Raw genomic sequence first — 16847 nt, forward strand, 5'->3', positions numbered from 1 at the left:
TAATGCTACAGTTCAAATCTGGAAGAGTGTGGTGAGGTTACCACTAAGTAATACAGAAGGATTTGGAAGGTAGGACCACCTACAAACAGGTGGAGCCCTCCACTGTCACAGGCAGCCGCATCATGGGTTCATTTAGAAATGAACCCTCTTTTACACTAGTAAAAAAAGTCAGGAGGAGGGTCAAATTCTGATTGAGTATTCCAAAATCTCGTAATCCTGATTTATAAAGAAAACATTTTCATTTCCAGCCCATAGTTAGTGATGTCACTTCAGACACTATTTGTTATGGTACCATTAGTGCCTTTTAACCTTATTAAATCTGCTTCTTATCTCTCTGCCCTCTTCTATCCCGGCAAAGGCAATCAGAGACTCTTCCTTCTCCTCCTCCAAGTAATTGAATTCTTACTGTCTTCTCTATTTAGATGCAGTCTTTATTCCCCTGTTTACCCAACTGCATCATCCCTGAGCTGGTTGTAAGATGTCTTCTGAGACCACTGGGCGGGGACACACACACAACATGACACCACCAATGAACAGTTTAAACTCCTTTGCATTATGAACTTACCTTTGAGTTACAGTGTTGCTTTCACATTTTATTCTAATAACATAAACCCACAATAACCTATACAAAGATTCCAGTGCAACTCGGGACATTTTGGGATCTTTATTCTGTAAAACAAATAAAAAACACAGTTACTGTTGCCCCTCAGACACTCAGAAAACTCTATTACTACTCTTTAGACTTTTGAGAATATTTTCAATTTTTTTAAACAATAAAAACTCATGTGTTTAATACTGACAACAAATATCAATGTGTTTTCAGAAAACAACTCTGTATTGCATATTTCCAATGCTGTCTGAATATTTAACTAGTAATTCTAGATTATTTTACACATCCCTCACTCTCAGAGCAGATGAGTAACTTAAAAGCAGATATTCCTCTTGAGATGAATGCCAACGTCTATTGCTTCCAAGAACTCTTCCTGGAAAACCACTGGTAACAAACACCTACTACAGAGCAAATTAACTTTCAGTTTGTCCGAAGTATGGGAGCAGCTGCTTTGGATCAGGCACACAGTCTACATCCAGCATTCAGTTTATGGCAGCAGACAGCAGCAGGTGCAGAAGAAGAGAGTGCAAAACAGAGCAGGCAGACAAAGATGCTTCTCTGGGTGTGCATTCCAGGCTTCACCCCAGCTTTGCAGTTTCCTGTGGGCTCTGTTAGTGTTTACTCACTTCCAATGGATTTTATTAAGCTTTTTCTTGAATCAATACAAACTGTTGTGGCATAACTCAGTTTGAATTATGCATTGAATGAAAAACAAATAATTATTTTTAAGGCTACTAAGAGTTTAGTTTTGCTCCTCCTAGCTCTTCCACTGTGTAAAACAGCAAGTAATTAACATTACTCATAGTAACTCCAGCACTCCCTTTTACAACTAGTTTTTGGTGTATTTATCATCTTGAAGTCTCCAGCAAGACTCCTGGAATTGACCGTAAGTATAAGCTTATGAACTGAATACATTATTCCCAGTTATCATCTTTTTAGGCATTCTCTTAGCTAAAAACAAATTAAACAAAAAACCCAAACAAAAGCAGCAAGAAAAAACCCCAAAAGAACCCTCAAAATACAAACTCTGTGTGTTACATGATCCTGCTCAAGCAGAGAAGTTGCACTAGATAATCTCCAGAGATCCCTTTCAATCCCTAAAATCTGTGAATTTGTCAATCTCCGTGAAGTTTCAGGACCTATCTGTATGATGGCTTGACCCTAACCCATTGCACATTTTGTCGCCTCTACCACAAGCCAGTGAGCAAACATAGCAGAGTACTCTGTCCTCCCAGGACAAGCAGGCTGCAGTTTCACAAAGGGTGTAAGTGGATTTAAGACCATACTGTGTGAAATGAGAGGGTCTCATCCTTAATTCCCTCATCTGCAGTCTCACTGCCCTCTCTGCACTGACTCTAGCAGTAAGAAAGTTCAATTCACACAAGTAAATTAATCCAAACGATTTCATGGCTGTGGCTGGGCAACAGACCACACAAAGAAGAGTAATTTGGATGGCTTTAACACCAGTGGGTTGGGACTATTTGTTTGGGCAGCTTTAAGAAAGGCTAAAAGCCTATCGCAAAACTCACAGAGGCAAAGCTGGGACTTCACAGACAAATAACATATGCAACTGCCTCGGAATATTAGAGGGAATAGCTGAGCCCAGCCCATGTCAGTGATAATGCTGCTCCACCCTTCCCTTCACATACAGATGCAGGTGTTCCTGCCATCGCCTCTGAATCAGCACATCTGCAACTTGGCAGCATGTAGATTTCAGAAGGTGATCTGGACAAAATCTAACTAGCAAACAGTTAGGCATGTCCCTGGTTAGCACTCAGACATATAACTGTCCCACTGGCCAGTTCATTTACCAGCAGTGCTACTGTGAGGAAGAAGAGAACACTCAACTGTAAAAAAGGGTAAAACTCGTTGATTTTAATCAACTTTAACCGCAACCCACCCTTCCCTGATATTATTACTTATAATATTTAACCTGCAGGAAAACAGTTCTTGATGTTCAAAGTAGGCTGCTGAATTCAGTGGTACACGTATTATCCAAGTCTATCTGAAATGCACTGTCTAGAACTAAGTAATGCTCCAGTTTCCTAATCTCTGATAATCCAAAGGGGAACTTAATGTGCAGGTCCAGAAGAAAACCCAAAATTTACTATTTGCTTTAAATCATCTTGTCAAAAAATGGTATAGGGTAGCACCTATTTTGTAACGTGTCAACACGTTCCATGTGTTACGAGGTTTACCACCCAATACAGCTACTTCTGATTAGTTAACTTAAAATTCACTTTGTTAAAAACCGAATCATGAGGAGGCATTTGCTTCTTTTAAAAGGTTAAAAAATGAATACAGCAGTACTCCTAATTTCTTAAGCACTGAAGATTTTCATTATATCTTCCTGTCACTAGGAAAATTAACAAAAATGCTAGAAGAAAATGGCTTCTTGGGTCGCATCAGTGGCACACTTCTTGGATACTCTGCGTTAATATGTCTGTATTTCCTTTTGTCCTTGCAATTAGAATACTTGTCTGTACAATTTACCAACCAACCTGGCTGAATTTCAGGCACTTCAGCCAATGCCTATCAGATTTTAAAGCACAGTGTGGGGTCTTTTTTTCCAAGCAGAGTTCTGATTAAAAAACTAAAACTTTTAACATTAATTCAATCAGTGGACTACGGAATATGTGATCAAGAGCTGTATCACTGTTACAAAACCAAAAAGAAGGGCAAATCTATAGTGGTCTTACATGACACATTAAGATGAGTCAACAAAATGTATCTCAATGAAAGCAAGAAAAAAAAGCATTTTTTCCATGTTAGTCAAATGTAGTCACTTACTGAAGAAAGTACTTTTAAACACTGATGTTAAAACTTTTCTTCTGTTCTGAACTAAAACAATTTCTACTTTTTAAAACCTGCAAAACCAACAGTGTAAAAGTCTTTCAAGTTAGTGTACTGCAAGTCATTATAGTAAATCAGCTTCACATCTTTTAATTGTGAAAATGCTTTCAAGTTTGCTCACATGCAAGACACTCTTTTAAATGAATTAACAGAAAAAAACCAAATCATGTATCTGAATAGGCAGTTTACTTCAGTGGAAACATGGACAGCTCTTCAGGGAAACTAGCTGTGATACTGATACTCGATCTCACCCATCCACATTATCACCCTCAAGGAAAAACCGATGCTAGACAATTTTCTAATCTTTCTCCTTTGCTTCCTAGCCAGCAAAATAGATCTTTGAAACTAGCTATTCTTAGTCCTCTTAACATTACTAACAGGAGTTCTACAAAGAAAGCACAAAATACAACAATTAACATAAAAACCAAAACAAAGTATTTACATGAGACAAAGCAACAATTCACTGAGTTATAGCAACATATTAACTCACCTGCAGTGTTTCTATTTGTTTTCTGATACTGTTGTTAGATGGCATCTAAATAAAGCAATGTGAGACAGCAAAACATAACAAACATGAGAATGGGAGGCACATGCATGTTAGATGAAAAAAAAGCACAAAACCAACAGATAGCTGTCTAGTAAGGACTCTATTCAGTAGAAATACAGGTTTTGCTACAGCGGCAGAAAACGTTTCTCCAGCTTTCAAGGTTCTGTGGTAAGAGATACTAAGGTTAAACTGTGAAAAAAATTTATTCTTTTCCACCCAACATTAGTGCAGAATGATAGACACTCTTCTCTCCCATTTCTGCAGCTTTTTTACATGTTCCTTCCTCTCCCCAGAAGAGGTGGTAAGGATACCACGACACTGGCTTCATCCAAGAATCTATCAGCTTTCTGACAAACCTGCTAAAGTCAGTCTATCTAAATACTACTCAAAAAAGTAAGCAGAATGTTTTATGATACTGACCCGGTGTCACTGTCTGCTTAACAAATTCAGTATTCTGCCTACACTAGAGGGTGTAAAGACACGTGCTGCTGGGCTCAGTGCTGAAACAGCATCCCAACCACTTTGTGGGACAAGACCAGTGATACATATGCCCAGAGACACCCTTGGTACACTCCAGGTCTAAACTGACTCCTACTGCTCATTTATCTGCTCCTAGCATCGATCTAGACCCAGAGCTACTTAATTCTTCCTTGTAACAGTGACAGCAGGAAAGAAAAAAAGATATAAACCCCCAAACCTAGGCCTCCTCCTTTCAGCAAAGCTAGGATAAGCCTGCTTTGAGTATAACTAACAGTGTGCGCTGAGCCCAGTGCAGAGAGATCACAAGGGCAATAAATACTGCAGTATTGCAGAGCACTCTCAGGAGCATTATCAAGTACAACGTGGCACCCACACACTGCAGGGTAAAGCAGGGTATGAATATGCCATACATCACATCCTAAGATGCAACTGCCAAGACATGAGCTTTCACACCATGGCAAATGGGAAACTGCATATTCCTGCCACTGAAGTGTGAACTCACAGTGGTTATTGCTAGGTAAGGGTCTGCACGGGGCCGTCACTGGGGAATAAATGGAGCACCTGAACCCACGACTTACATTACCTCTCAGTGCTTTGCACCTGTACTTGTCACAGAATATCCCTGTGACAGGGTCTGAGTGTTGTTACCTCAATTGTTAATTTGTTAATTTTAATTAACGTAGTAGGGGGTGGAAAATCCTCTTCAGTATTCCCCACCACTCTCAAAACTACTTGATTAAATAACAAAGACACAGGAGACAATGGATGTTGAATCCTTGCATTTTACATATTTAAGTAACTGCAAAAAACAACCCCAAAACTTCAATCATTAGGAAATCAGGAAACAAAATCATGAAGGGGAAATCTAAAAGACTAAACTGCTGTGAAATTCAGATTTCTAAATTAATGAGATTACTTATTATAGACTGCATGCATTTAATTAGCTTCAAGAAAAAAACCCCGCATTAATTCATAAGACACATGAGGACACTGGGGGTGTACTTTTCAAGAATAAACTCAACAAAGTTTCTGAACAAGCTAGGCACCCAAAAACCCAATAGTATATGGTGGGCCAAGTTAAACCAAGCCATAAAACACCCTACAGGACTCACTGATGGCACAGCATCATAACACTGCAAATTCTGAGTTGCAGAAATTCCTGTCAAATTTCTGCTGAATAGAGCCTTACAGTAAATGTGTTAAGTTGTTAGTGGTTAACAAAACTAAGTAAAATATAAAATGCATGCTCAGCAACTACTAGTTAAACTCACTGGCATTTATGGTTTTAATACATCCATTATCAGCAATGGATGTTATGCCAGAAAAACGCAACTCCTAGAGTCCAAGATTTATTTTTTTAAAAGCTTTAAAAACAAGAGCAAAAGCAGCCTCTGTAAGCAAAATAAACATCAAAACAAAAATCAAGGCAAATATTGCAAAAGAACTGCAAATGTTAGATGAAAAATATACAAAAACCCAACAAGCAACAGAAAGGTGTGAAAGATGTCGTGAAAACAAAATGATCCTTAAAAAACAATCCAAGCAGCTAAATTTGTTTCCTCCTGACTTCATGATGGTTTACATATTTTTACTAAAAAACTTCAGAATTGTCACTTGTACCTAACCAGAATGAATATAGTGAAGGCAGATCAAAGAATTCATTAGAATTATCAAAATCAATATAAAAATCATGAACTACATTAATCAAAATAGGAAAGAACATGTACAACAAGTAATGCTACAAGAAAGTCACTAAAACAAATCCCCAATTTCTAAGTATTTTGATCTCTTTATTAATCAATTCACGTTTACAATGCTATCAACTGAAGCTAAGAGTTAAAGGGACACTGTAATTTTTATCTGAAAAATAGATATCAGAGGCTGTAGATATAACCTTTTCTGGCCCCCCAATTCATTTTCTATTCCTTTAACAAGCAAACATGAGAGACAACTTTTGAAGTTACTATACATACTACTCAGAGGAGTAGATAAGCCATTTATTTTCTCACATATAATTTGCATGTGAAGAATTAGAGTTTGTACTCTCCCTGGCATCAACAGCATTTATTAGATGGTACTTCTCCTCCTGCAGATTTTATGCAATAAAACCGATGGTCCCTCCAAGAAGGCCACATCTATTTCCTGCATTACAGTGCATCGCAAAAACTTACTACTAAGTTTAATGCTAATGGGGACTTTAGACATTTAATTAAAAAGAGATAAATAAATAAAAATCACAGTGTCCTTTTAAATAGCCAAATATCCATTGTTTATTTAGCATCAGGATGCCGATAACATATTGGAATAAATACTATTGATTTGTGATAGTTCCTGAGTTGGAAAGGAGTCTTACCTTTAGATGTGACAAACAGTTCTGCAGGAAAACGTGCCAGTTATTTAAAAAAAACTGTTTCTGACTGACACACAACAGGCAGGTGATCAATGGGTACAAAGCCTATGAGTAGGGGGGAAAAAGAATTGATCAAATTGCTCTTTGCAGACCTCCCAAGGTACACTGAGAATGAGACACAGTCTCACAAGTTCTTGTCTCTTGCTCTCACAGTTTTAACGTTGCACAGCAGCCTCTCCCCCACACCAGGGCAAGTGTGCCAGGTATGGTGCACTGGGTACAACCCATGTGCCAAAACAGCTCGTGGTATAAGATCAGGGCAGAAGGACCATGGTAAAGCTTATCCCTTAGCAAGGCCTGATCTCAAACAACTGCGAGCAGATCTCACCCATCCTACAATATTCACTCTCTTCCTGCAACCACACGATTCAATTCATAGAGTCCTATATGATAGGAGAGGGAACTGCCTCCAAGAGGAATATCCAAGAAAAACATCATTGACTCAGTAAAAAAAATGAGGCAGGTTTTAGGCTGTTAGAAATATTACTTCTCCTCAAGGTCTACTTTTAGTAAGGAACAAAGCACAATTTAATAACCTCTGTAAATAAGCAGGCTGATGTGACTTTGCTTTAGTAACGCAAGATTTGTTTAAACACCACATACTTTAACAGAATACACAATGGTGACTGATGCCAAATCTGACTGTGGATTATATTGCTATGAAGCAAAATTAAAGAATGAGCATGAATAGGTAATCCTGATGTAACAAACTTTCTGACTTCATAAACCAAAGACATTGTGACTACATAAGGAGTTTAAGCATGTACAATGATATATGCTTTATATGCTCAGAATACTAGAAATTAAAGCTCATCCCCAACATGAAAGTGAAGATAGATAATTTTAAATTCACTTGCATTTAATGATTATGCCAATTACAATGCAAAATTTAGCTCCACATTTCCAGCAAAGTGAAGTGAAACAATTTGAAACAGGTCTGCCATGTTCGTCAAGAATTACCAACTACTGCCATTAATAAGAGATTTATATCCTTGCTAAGATGCAGTCAGGCAGGGGAAACCCACAGGTATTTATATATATATATAAAAAAAGAGATAATTAAAACTATTGGGGAAAAACAGAAAAACGAAGTGTATGAGGAGAGAACAGGCAGAGCAGGCTGTTATTTTGCTCAAAAAGTCTTGTCTGGCACTTTGACCTTTCAATTAAACACAATTTAAATAGACAGTCTCCCTGAACCTAAGCTCTTTTTAGAAGAGACGTCAGGTTAAAGAACTCTAATGCCCACTAAAATAACAAAACCAATCATTGGTTTCAAGACAATCTCTCAAGCGAGACCAGAGTATGTATCTTGCACAAAGAAACAAATCTAAATTACAGCAAGTGTACATACGTGGTGTGAATTTAATTGTACTTGAACTAAGGGGTTAAGATTTTAATTGATTCAGTAGCTAGCTTTCCTCATATAATGCACTAGCTGAAAAGTTTAAGATAAGCAAAATGGAGAAGTTGAAATATTTCTTTAAAATACCAGTGAATGCTTCTTTCTTGAACTCAATTCAAAGGTAGTCTGATAAAGCATCTCCACAAAATTTTTCAAACACGGCACATTCACTTCATTTTTAACAGCCTATTAAAAAATACAGACATAAATGGGTTTAAAATTTTATACAGACGGAAATTCAAGTATACATTAAGACGCCCATGAATTCAACAACATTCAAAAGTTAAATTTCACATTAGGTATGTATCTGAGTATATTTATTGAAAACATAAACAGAAGAAATCATGTCATACACTACAACCATACACTAAAAACAACCCCAAAACAAACCCCAAACCCATTAAAACCCCCACTATTTAAAGAATGTGGCCTGTATTCCACACTTAAAGAAGAAAAAGTATTTTGCCACCAAGTAACAAATAAAAACTGAAATTCTTTGAAGTACAATTTCATATATTTAAAGGAATAACGCCCATAACTTTTCCACTGTTCCCCTCTAACACTCCCCTGGTTTTTTTATGTCCCTCAGTTCTGAAAATTGGAAATGCAGGAAATGCTACACAGGATAACCAGCCAACCTACCACATTAGTGGTCTTCAGAATTAATGGAACAGATAAATGGGGCCCTACACCTTTTCTACCTACCCTGTCCTTGCCTACGGAACAACCTTCTTTCCACAAACCAGGCAGCTACCTCCCTCATCTAAACCCCTGCAAGTCTCTCAGGCTTCTCTCTGGTTACCTGTGATGATCCATTTAAACATTATTCTCAACCTACTGTTTAATAAAGTGTTTTTGATTTATTTATTGAACTGGCAGGATGTGCTGTTGGAAGCAGGGGTTGGCTTTTCTGGAAGAGATCCTCTACACTCACGTCCCTATAAAGTGATTTTTTATTAAGTTTTTTATTATTCAGTGTTAATAAAAGATTAAGAACACTCTGAAAACATTCATGAAAAAAATGGTGTATAATATCTCTGTAATGTGTACGAATCCAGAATTAAAGAACTGAGAAAATGATTCTGCTTTAAATCACTTCCTACATACCCCAGAATTATTTATGTTTTGCTATTCTTTAGCTGTAGGTTGATCAGTACCCTGCTAGCTCCACAGGATATATTAGTCAGTTGTTGCCAGCACCACACTTGCTTTGGAATATAACCTCAGGCTTACACATCAGCCTTCACTTCCCCGCTGTAAAACAGGCTGTCACCCGTCATCCCTGCAGGGTCCAAATCAGGTCAAAATTTTAAAAATGCCGGAATGACTAAGCAAGAGAATGACATTAATGAAGTCAAAATGCCAAAACCCCAATAGCTTCCTCACTTAAGCAATTTTCTGTATCCAAGATACAGAAAAAACTCGATTCAGTTCCTTCACCTGCTTCAGAAAGATTCACACTCGCATCTCCCATGCGAATGACTAACCCTCTCAACTGCATCGCAGGCGGGGACAGGGTGCTCTGCTTCTATTTAAGAAGCTCCATTTGCACAGAATGATTGGAGACCCAATGAGTCAGAAGGCAAGATAAAGCCTCCCTCACTAACGGTTTAAAGGGCTGATTCAGGCTATGCCTGTAGGAAGCAATCCATAGAAAAAGGCACACACTCTGCACAGCCGGTGTGTGTGCCTCCCTAGTTACCACTGGATAGTCCCAGTTCCCAAACTGTTTCTGCCACCTTACTGTATGTGCAGTTTCCACTATATTTAAATTGTGATTTTGCAAACTAATATTTGTCTTCACCTAAATGCTGAGTACTTTCCCTACTCCAAGCACTGATTAATTATCGAGTTCAAAATGAGAAATTCATTCCCTTTCAAACAGGACAAGTGATTCTTCTCTAGGAGTGTACAATTATGCCCATGTAAGGTCAAGACTTTGGTTAATAAACAGGTACTAACACCACCTCTCTGTGATACGTCTTAGAAGAAAGACTGTCTCCTTTCTAACCGTTAAACAAGTGAGGGGAGAGAATAATTTCCCTGTGGTAAGACAAACTATTTGAATGAAGTTGCAGAGTTCAGAGATTTATCTTTCTTTTCCTACGAGCTTCCTTAGATGGGATCCCCAGCCAACATGCCAGTCTTTGTAGATCCAGTTCTACAAAATGGGATCTGTATGTCTCAGTTCTCGCTATATAGCAAGATACGCCCCTATAATCAGGTGTCACATGGAGCCATGACCTGCTGCTTTTGGGACAGTGTGCTGAACACACCGTGGCCCAGCATTTCCTAATACAACCATCACTTTAGACAACAATCACAACAATTATCCATCTTACTACAGGGAAACTGAACTTGTGGGAAATGGTCAACTTGAGATATACTGAGCTGCCCTAACTTCTGTTAGACCTGTTGATAAGAAGGTTTATGCAATGGAGAGCAACTGAGCTAACACACAAATCACACCGACACATTTCCCTTTCAAAGATTAGGTAGCTCCTTGTAATTTATTTAAGTCTTTTTGAATCTGTAAAAACATAATAGTATGAGGATTAATGGAAGCAATTTTAAGAATAAGAGCCTAATTGAAGGGCAGGGAGCAGGGAAGAAAGGATAAAAATACTTACAGCAGCCACAGGGATGAGAATTTCCACAAACAAACCAGCAAGTGCATGTTTTATATCTTTATCTTTTACTTCCAGGAAGTATTGAGCACATTCCTTCGTAAGTAAAGGAATTTTTAGGGAAAAGAAGAAGACAAATGTCACTATGCAATAAAAACCACTAGCAGTATCACGCTAATTGCCAGTTTGAATATAAAACATGCCATGTGTTTAATTTAGTCGTGTATTCCTCAACAATATCAACTTTACAAAACATTAGAAACTTTAAAATCTGTTTCTCCAGCAATTCATAAGAAATTGAAAGAACATTTGTAATACCAGACAGCTATTTACTTTCTACTCAGAAAATAGAGTATTCAGAATATAAAAGAACACACATATGCACTTCTTAATTATTCTGAAGTTTTTAAAAAATTAAATCTTATCTCTATTGAAATCACTAGAAAAGTATTTTTATACACTCATTTTCATTTTCCAGATGACTTTGATGCCCAGTTAATTTCGCAGAGAAATAAATAATCCATACATATGTGTGTGTACTCCACTGCACCAAACTGACCACTCTGGATACAATCTAAAGCCCCTACATGAATGTTAGTTTTTTCAAGACTGAGATCAATGTCAAAGGCTGTTAAATAGTTCTAATAAAATTTATGACCAGGTTGCAATAATTTCACTTACTGTGGAATAGACAAATTATTCACTAAGATAATTTTCCATCCACAAAAAGAGATTTTAAGTCTCTCTGAAAATTAACTGATGAGGTTTTTTAAACAAAAATGTTTCTTGACAACCAAGCTGTTAAAAAAGATACGTCAAGTAACATTTTTTCTTTAACCCACTGCTTCCATAAAGAAAGAAAATTATTTTGATTGCTGCCCATTTTCATTTTATCTTGGATAAATTCATGTACTACAGGTTTGCCACGTTGCTGAGACAATTGAGAATGGTTTCTCATTATGCTAGGTATTCACGAACTGAAGAGAAACAAATGATTCATGCCTCTGAGAACTTAGGAACTAAATAGAAAAGGATGAAGGACGAGACACAGAAGTAGAGTGAGCGACTGATTACAGCCAGAATCATTGTAGCTTCATGACTTAAACAATCAAAATTACACTCATTTTAGTTTTCTGTAATACTCATTTACCTGCATGAACTGAAATGATGCTTCAAAATCCTCCACGGGATACATCTTTACTCGAAAGAACTTCATTCCCATAATCAAACTGATGATACTCTGTACTACATGGGGACTCTGTTCTTTTTGTCGCAGCTCCTTTAACTCAGTGACAAACTTCTTCCTAACAGCTTGAAACCTGAACAAGAGATGTAGATGGCAGTTATTTCCATTCTTACTTACTTTTTATATGATGTCTGTAATTTTGAAGCAATTTCTTTAGTTTGTCAATGATAACATTACCTATAGTAAGAAATAGAAGCAAGACGAATTCTGATACTTAAAATCTAGGCAGAGTAGCTATGACAATCAGCGCATTAGAATACACTTGTTAACAACTTTTGACTGATAAGGGTGCCTTGCCCTGCACCTACAAGTCCACAGCAAAGCAACTGAGTATTGCACTAAAGATTATTTCTTAATTTGTTTAATTTTTTTGTGCTGGAACATGAGACAGACACACCAGACTATACCTGACTTCATGTGACAATTAAGGAATTAGTTACGTGGGTCATAAATTAATGCTGCTATATCAAATAGTGTCTAAAGACTAGAGTCACTTTTCCACAAACACAAGAAGAATCAGAGACAGAACTTACTTTGACTGAGCAAGAACCCCTGTCACTTCTGCATACAAGTCTGCAATAATATGCACATTCCCAGTGTTGGTTCCTGAATACCTAAAGAGGGAGAGAGAAGAAAAACCCAGGTATTAAATACAGCTTTATTCTTCTGAACCCCAAGCATGTTCTCAATTACAAATAAAAAGCCTGTTCCACAGCAATGCAGATTATTACCATAAAAATCAGTGAAAGTCGAGCGTAAAACGCATGGGTGACATTTAAAGTGATGCAGTTTCACTGAGCAGACCTAAGAGACATATTCTGCATACTAAGTTTGCTATAGTTATCTGAATTCCAACTTTTCTTACTCTGTCTGGCTAGGCAAACTATTCTGTATATTCTAAGCAATTTTACTGAATACAGCTGTGTTCTTTCAAGAGGTATTTTCAGTTTAAAGATCAGTGTTTGCTTGCAGTACTGTCACCCACAAGCTAAGTGGGAGCCAAAGGAGAAACAACCACAACAATTAAGTACAGGCTGGTAACACACAGCAAATATTTTAAAGTACACAAGTGAAACTTACCCTTCCTTATGTTTAAAGTGCTTAAAAGCCAAGTTTAGAACTTCATGTACTAAAGGATCTGGCACTGGATGAACAGGTATCTGAAATGCAGATATCATTTATACGTATGTAGCTACGCATGTACATACACACTCATGTCTGTATGAAGTAAATCAACAGTAGTGTGAGGTGCCCTGTAGAAATCTCCCCCACCACCGTCAAACGACACACCCTCTGTGGGCATAGTATATCAAGCTAATTTTGCGATGTTTACACAACCTGCACTGACATTCTATGAAGAGAATAGCTCATACTGGCTTCTAAGGATTAAATTCTTAATAAAAGAAACAACATATTATTTAAATCAATGTAAATTCCACAAAATTGTCACCAAAATTTATCAGACTATGTTAACCATACATCTTTTGTGCTACTTTATCAGATTTAAATCTCAAAAAGCAATTCATCTCAATATAAAGCAAGACAATGACAAGGAAAATAAGAATGCAGAAGAAATATTCATCTCCATTTCAGACTTTTGCAGATGGAAGCATCCAAAACATACAAAAAATTTTCCTAGCAATAAGTAACAATTTGATGAGAAACCAAAACCAAGCATTATTTAGAATGCCCTTTTAACTGAGGTTTTCTTTGACATCACCACTTTTCTCAGGTTTGAAAGAAAACATGTGCTTAAAATCAAATGTACTCTTTTAAAAAGTTACTATATATAATAGTGAAGCCATAACGCCTCCGAAATTTCAAAGCAATTTAGGTAGGGGCTAGGATGACCCTACTAAATATTACTGCTTAAGTGTGATTAATATTTCACTAAACTATATTAGAATAAAAGACAACTGTCTTCTCTACAGAAAATTAAGTGCTTATTGCATGAGAATCTCATACTGTTCTGCATCAAGGGAGCTATTTGTCCACCAACTTCCAGTTACTGGAACTGGCTATTCACACGCATATTCATACAATGAGTAATACGTAGTCATTCGAGCAAAAGATACTTGTTTCTACATAGGTCCTGTCTATCACCCTCTCTCTGGTTGCTCTGTGCATATTACAGCAAGGACTGGATCATACCCTTTGCACCCTCTAAACCCAGTTTATTGATAAAAGGCATCCCTTCTGCACTTTTTTAGTGCCTAACTGCAGTTTCACATTACAGGCAGAACATACAATGCCTCCTTTAGGTAACTTTTAATACTAAATCAACCGAAGGATTCTCCTAACTACTGTTACATTTTGTGGCCCACTCCAAGTTTTCATCAGAGGAAATCATCCTTAGCAGTAAAATTCCTATCTTGTCTGGAGTACATGTATGAGAAGCTCACTGAGCAGTTACAGGAGTCACCACGGACTCTTCCAGACCAAAACTCTGGCACCTCTCCTGACATCTGAATCACTGGCAACGTGTACTTTACTCAACAGCAAAATTAGTACCAGTTCAAAATACAGAAGCTGCAGATAAAATACAGAAGGCTGCAGAATAACCCTGCAATCCTGAACAATCTACTTGATTTGCCCTTTTTTTTAGCACTGATGGAAAATTTAGGCAGGGAGAGAACAGGAACCACTAACACACTTGATGGTTTCAATACTGCTCTCAGCACCCCTGCGCATGCAGTACAGGAGCATCACTTGGGATAACTGGTCAGCGTCTCAGAGAAGGATAGGCAGCTCTCTTGTTTTACCACTTTCCTTTTCCCCTGTATCATAAACATGCCATACACACCACATAAACATACATCTCCTGCAAAGTATTTGTAAACTAAGCCATACTCCTTTCTTTTCTTTGTACAGAAAGCCATTTTTCATCTATCTATACATAAAAGACACAAACTACTTGTATATTTGAAACACAAAATTTGATCAAGTCTGCTTCAATGTTTCAAACTCTTTCTTACAATAATCTTTTTCTCCTCCCAAAAAATGCAAAAAAGAAATGCAGCTACTTGAAGCCAAACTCTACTCTCTTGGCCATATACCAATGCAAACGTTGTTTTAACAGAAATTGTGTGTGTCATTGTCTAGCACTACATCATAAGGTAATGCAAAATTTCATAACTTTTTTTTTTTTGAAGTGGCATTTTAATCCTGTCATTGAATGACTGCCCATTGTATTTGAAAAATGTTTAAGCAGACAAAAGGTACTGAACATAAACAAAATGTTATTTTTTAGTTTTGCTTTTTGCAGTACGTCAGCAGCTTTGACCTAGTGGATCCAAGATATGCTAACTGAGATAATACAAGCATGTAAAGGAAAAAACAGAAGAAGCCAAAGGCTTTTTGCAGCTCGGAGCATAATTACAGCCTTGCATATGCTCATCATACATATAAAAATTTAAAGGAGATTATCAAAACTGACATGAAAACGGAAAGATTGAAAGAAGTTTGTCAAAGCAAAAGAGCTTACCTGCTTTAGAACCTCTATTAAAACTAAACAAAAAATGAAATCTACAGCTAAGTCCCTCCTTTCAAGTAGATAATCTCTTTCACGCTGCTGGTCATCCCTAAAATAAGAAATCAAAAACAGGAATATCACACACAAGATGGAACACAAACACTGTGGAAATGGGAATACAGGTCTTTCATACAATCACTGCAGATGTACAGAAAATGGATGACTAGAAAGGCACTGAGGTTTGATGCAGCAGTGACATCTTTCCCCTTCCTGAAAGGATCTGCCAACAACCAAAACAATTTCAAAAGGGGACAAACTGGCTTGGAATTATCAGCATCCACCTTCCTTCTGTACATTGATCCCAAAAATCTTTAAGTCACTTCAGGCATGCCATCTACACAAGTTAAATGCACTACCTCAAAGAAGCCCATACTCTTTCTATGTAGATTCAGGTCATGACAGATCCAAACATGAAGTACTTTAAAATTACAAAGCATGACTTTTTCTTACAAGACAGCATGCAAAAATCACGCAAACTTTTGCAAGGAAAACTCTTACCCCTTTGATTTTGTGCTGGACCGAGGTCTGTATTCATAAGATTCATCTTCTGTTCCATTTTGACGCCTGTACCAGTCAAACAAGGTGCGTAATAAGGAGGGGAGACAGTGCTCTGCTACTGAGCTCATAGAGCTTATCAACTGAAAAAAGTGGGAAAAATAGTTTAGCATGATAAAGCAATCCAAAAATCCTAGAATTACAATCATTCTTTCAAATGGCTTGCTGGGTTTTTTTAATGTGGAAACACACGTATTGCATAATTTTACAAAGTGGGAATTTTATGTATCATTTTCATCTAGGACAATTACAGTAAGCATGACACACTGAGTCAATTATTATGATAAATTTAAACTTTAGGTTTATACAGACAGCACATTAAAAAATCATTGAGAATGCAGCACAGATTTTAGGATGACCCTGAATGTTGCCATTATGCATGTCTGAAGCATATGTACCTACCTTTACTTTACATGATGGGTAAGAGGTAACCCTCCTAAATTGAGCAAGTATGTAATCTTCAAAAGCATGTTTCTTTTGGTTATTATAGAAACAGAAATTAAAGCCTTTCTATTTTAACGTATTTGACTGGTCTATATCTCAAGCTCAATTTACCTTAAGCGTAATTATCTACTACTCTCT

General features: G+C 37.2%; 1 protein-coding gene across 1 annotated transcript in view; it reads right to left on the bottom strand.

Annotated features, from left to right (window-relative positions):
* FRYL (FRY like transcription coactivator) overlaps positions 1–16847 on the bottom strand; it is a gene marked incomplete at its 5' end in the record, with an annotated part of 94051 nt that overhangs the window by 66447 nt on the left and 10757 nt on the right. Inside the window, 9 exons of the mRNA XM_084266690.1 lie at positions 566–669; positions 6844–6945; positions 8393–8491; positions 10936–11028; positions 12083–12251; positions 12712–12792; positions 13259–13338; positions 15663–15759; positions 16209–16348. Of these exons, the coding sequence (XP_084122816.1) occupies positions 566–669; positions 6844–6945; positions 8393–8491; positions 10936–11028; positions 12083–12251; positions 12712–12792; positions 13259–13338; positions 15663–15759; positions 16209–16348 (965 nt within the window). The remainder of the gene's footprint in view (positions 1–565; positions 670–6843; positions 6946–8392; positions 8492–10935; positions 11029–12082; positions 12252–12711; positions 12793–13258; positions 13339–15662; positions 15760–16208; positions 16349–16847) is intronic.

The sequence above is a fragment of the Gallinula chloropus genome (genome assembly GCF_964237585.1).
Source record: "Gallinula chloropus genome assembly, chromosome: 7".
NCBI classification, from domain to species: domain Eukaryota; kingdom Metazoa; phylum Chordata; class Aves; order Gruiformes; family Rallidae; genus Gallinula; species Gallinula chloropus.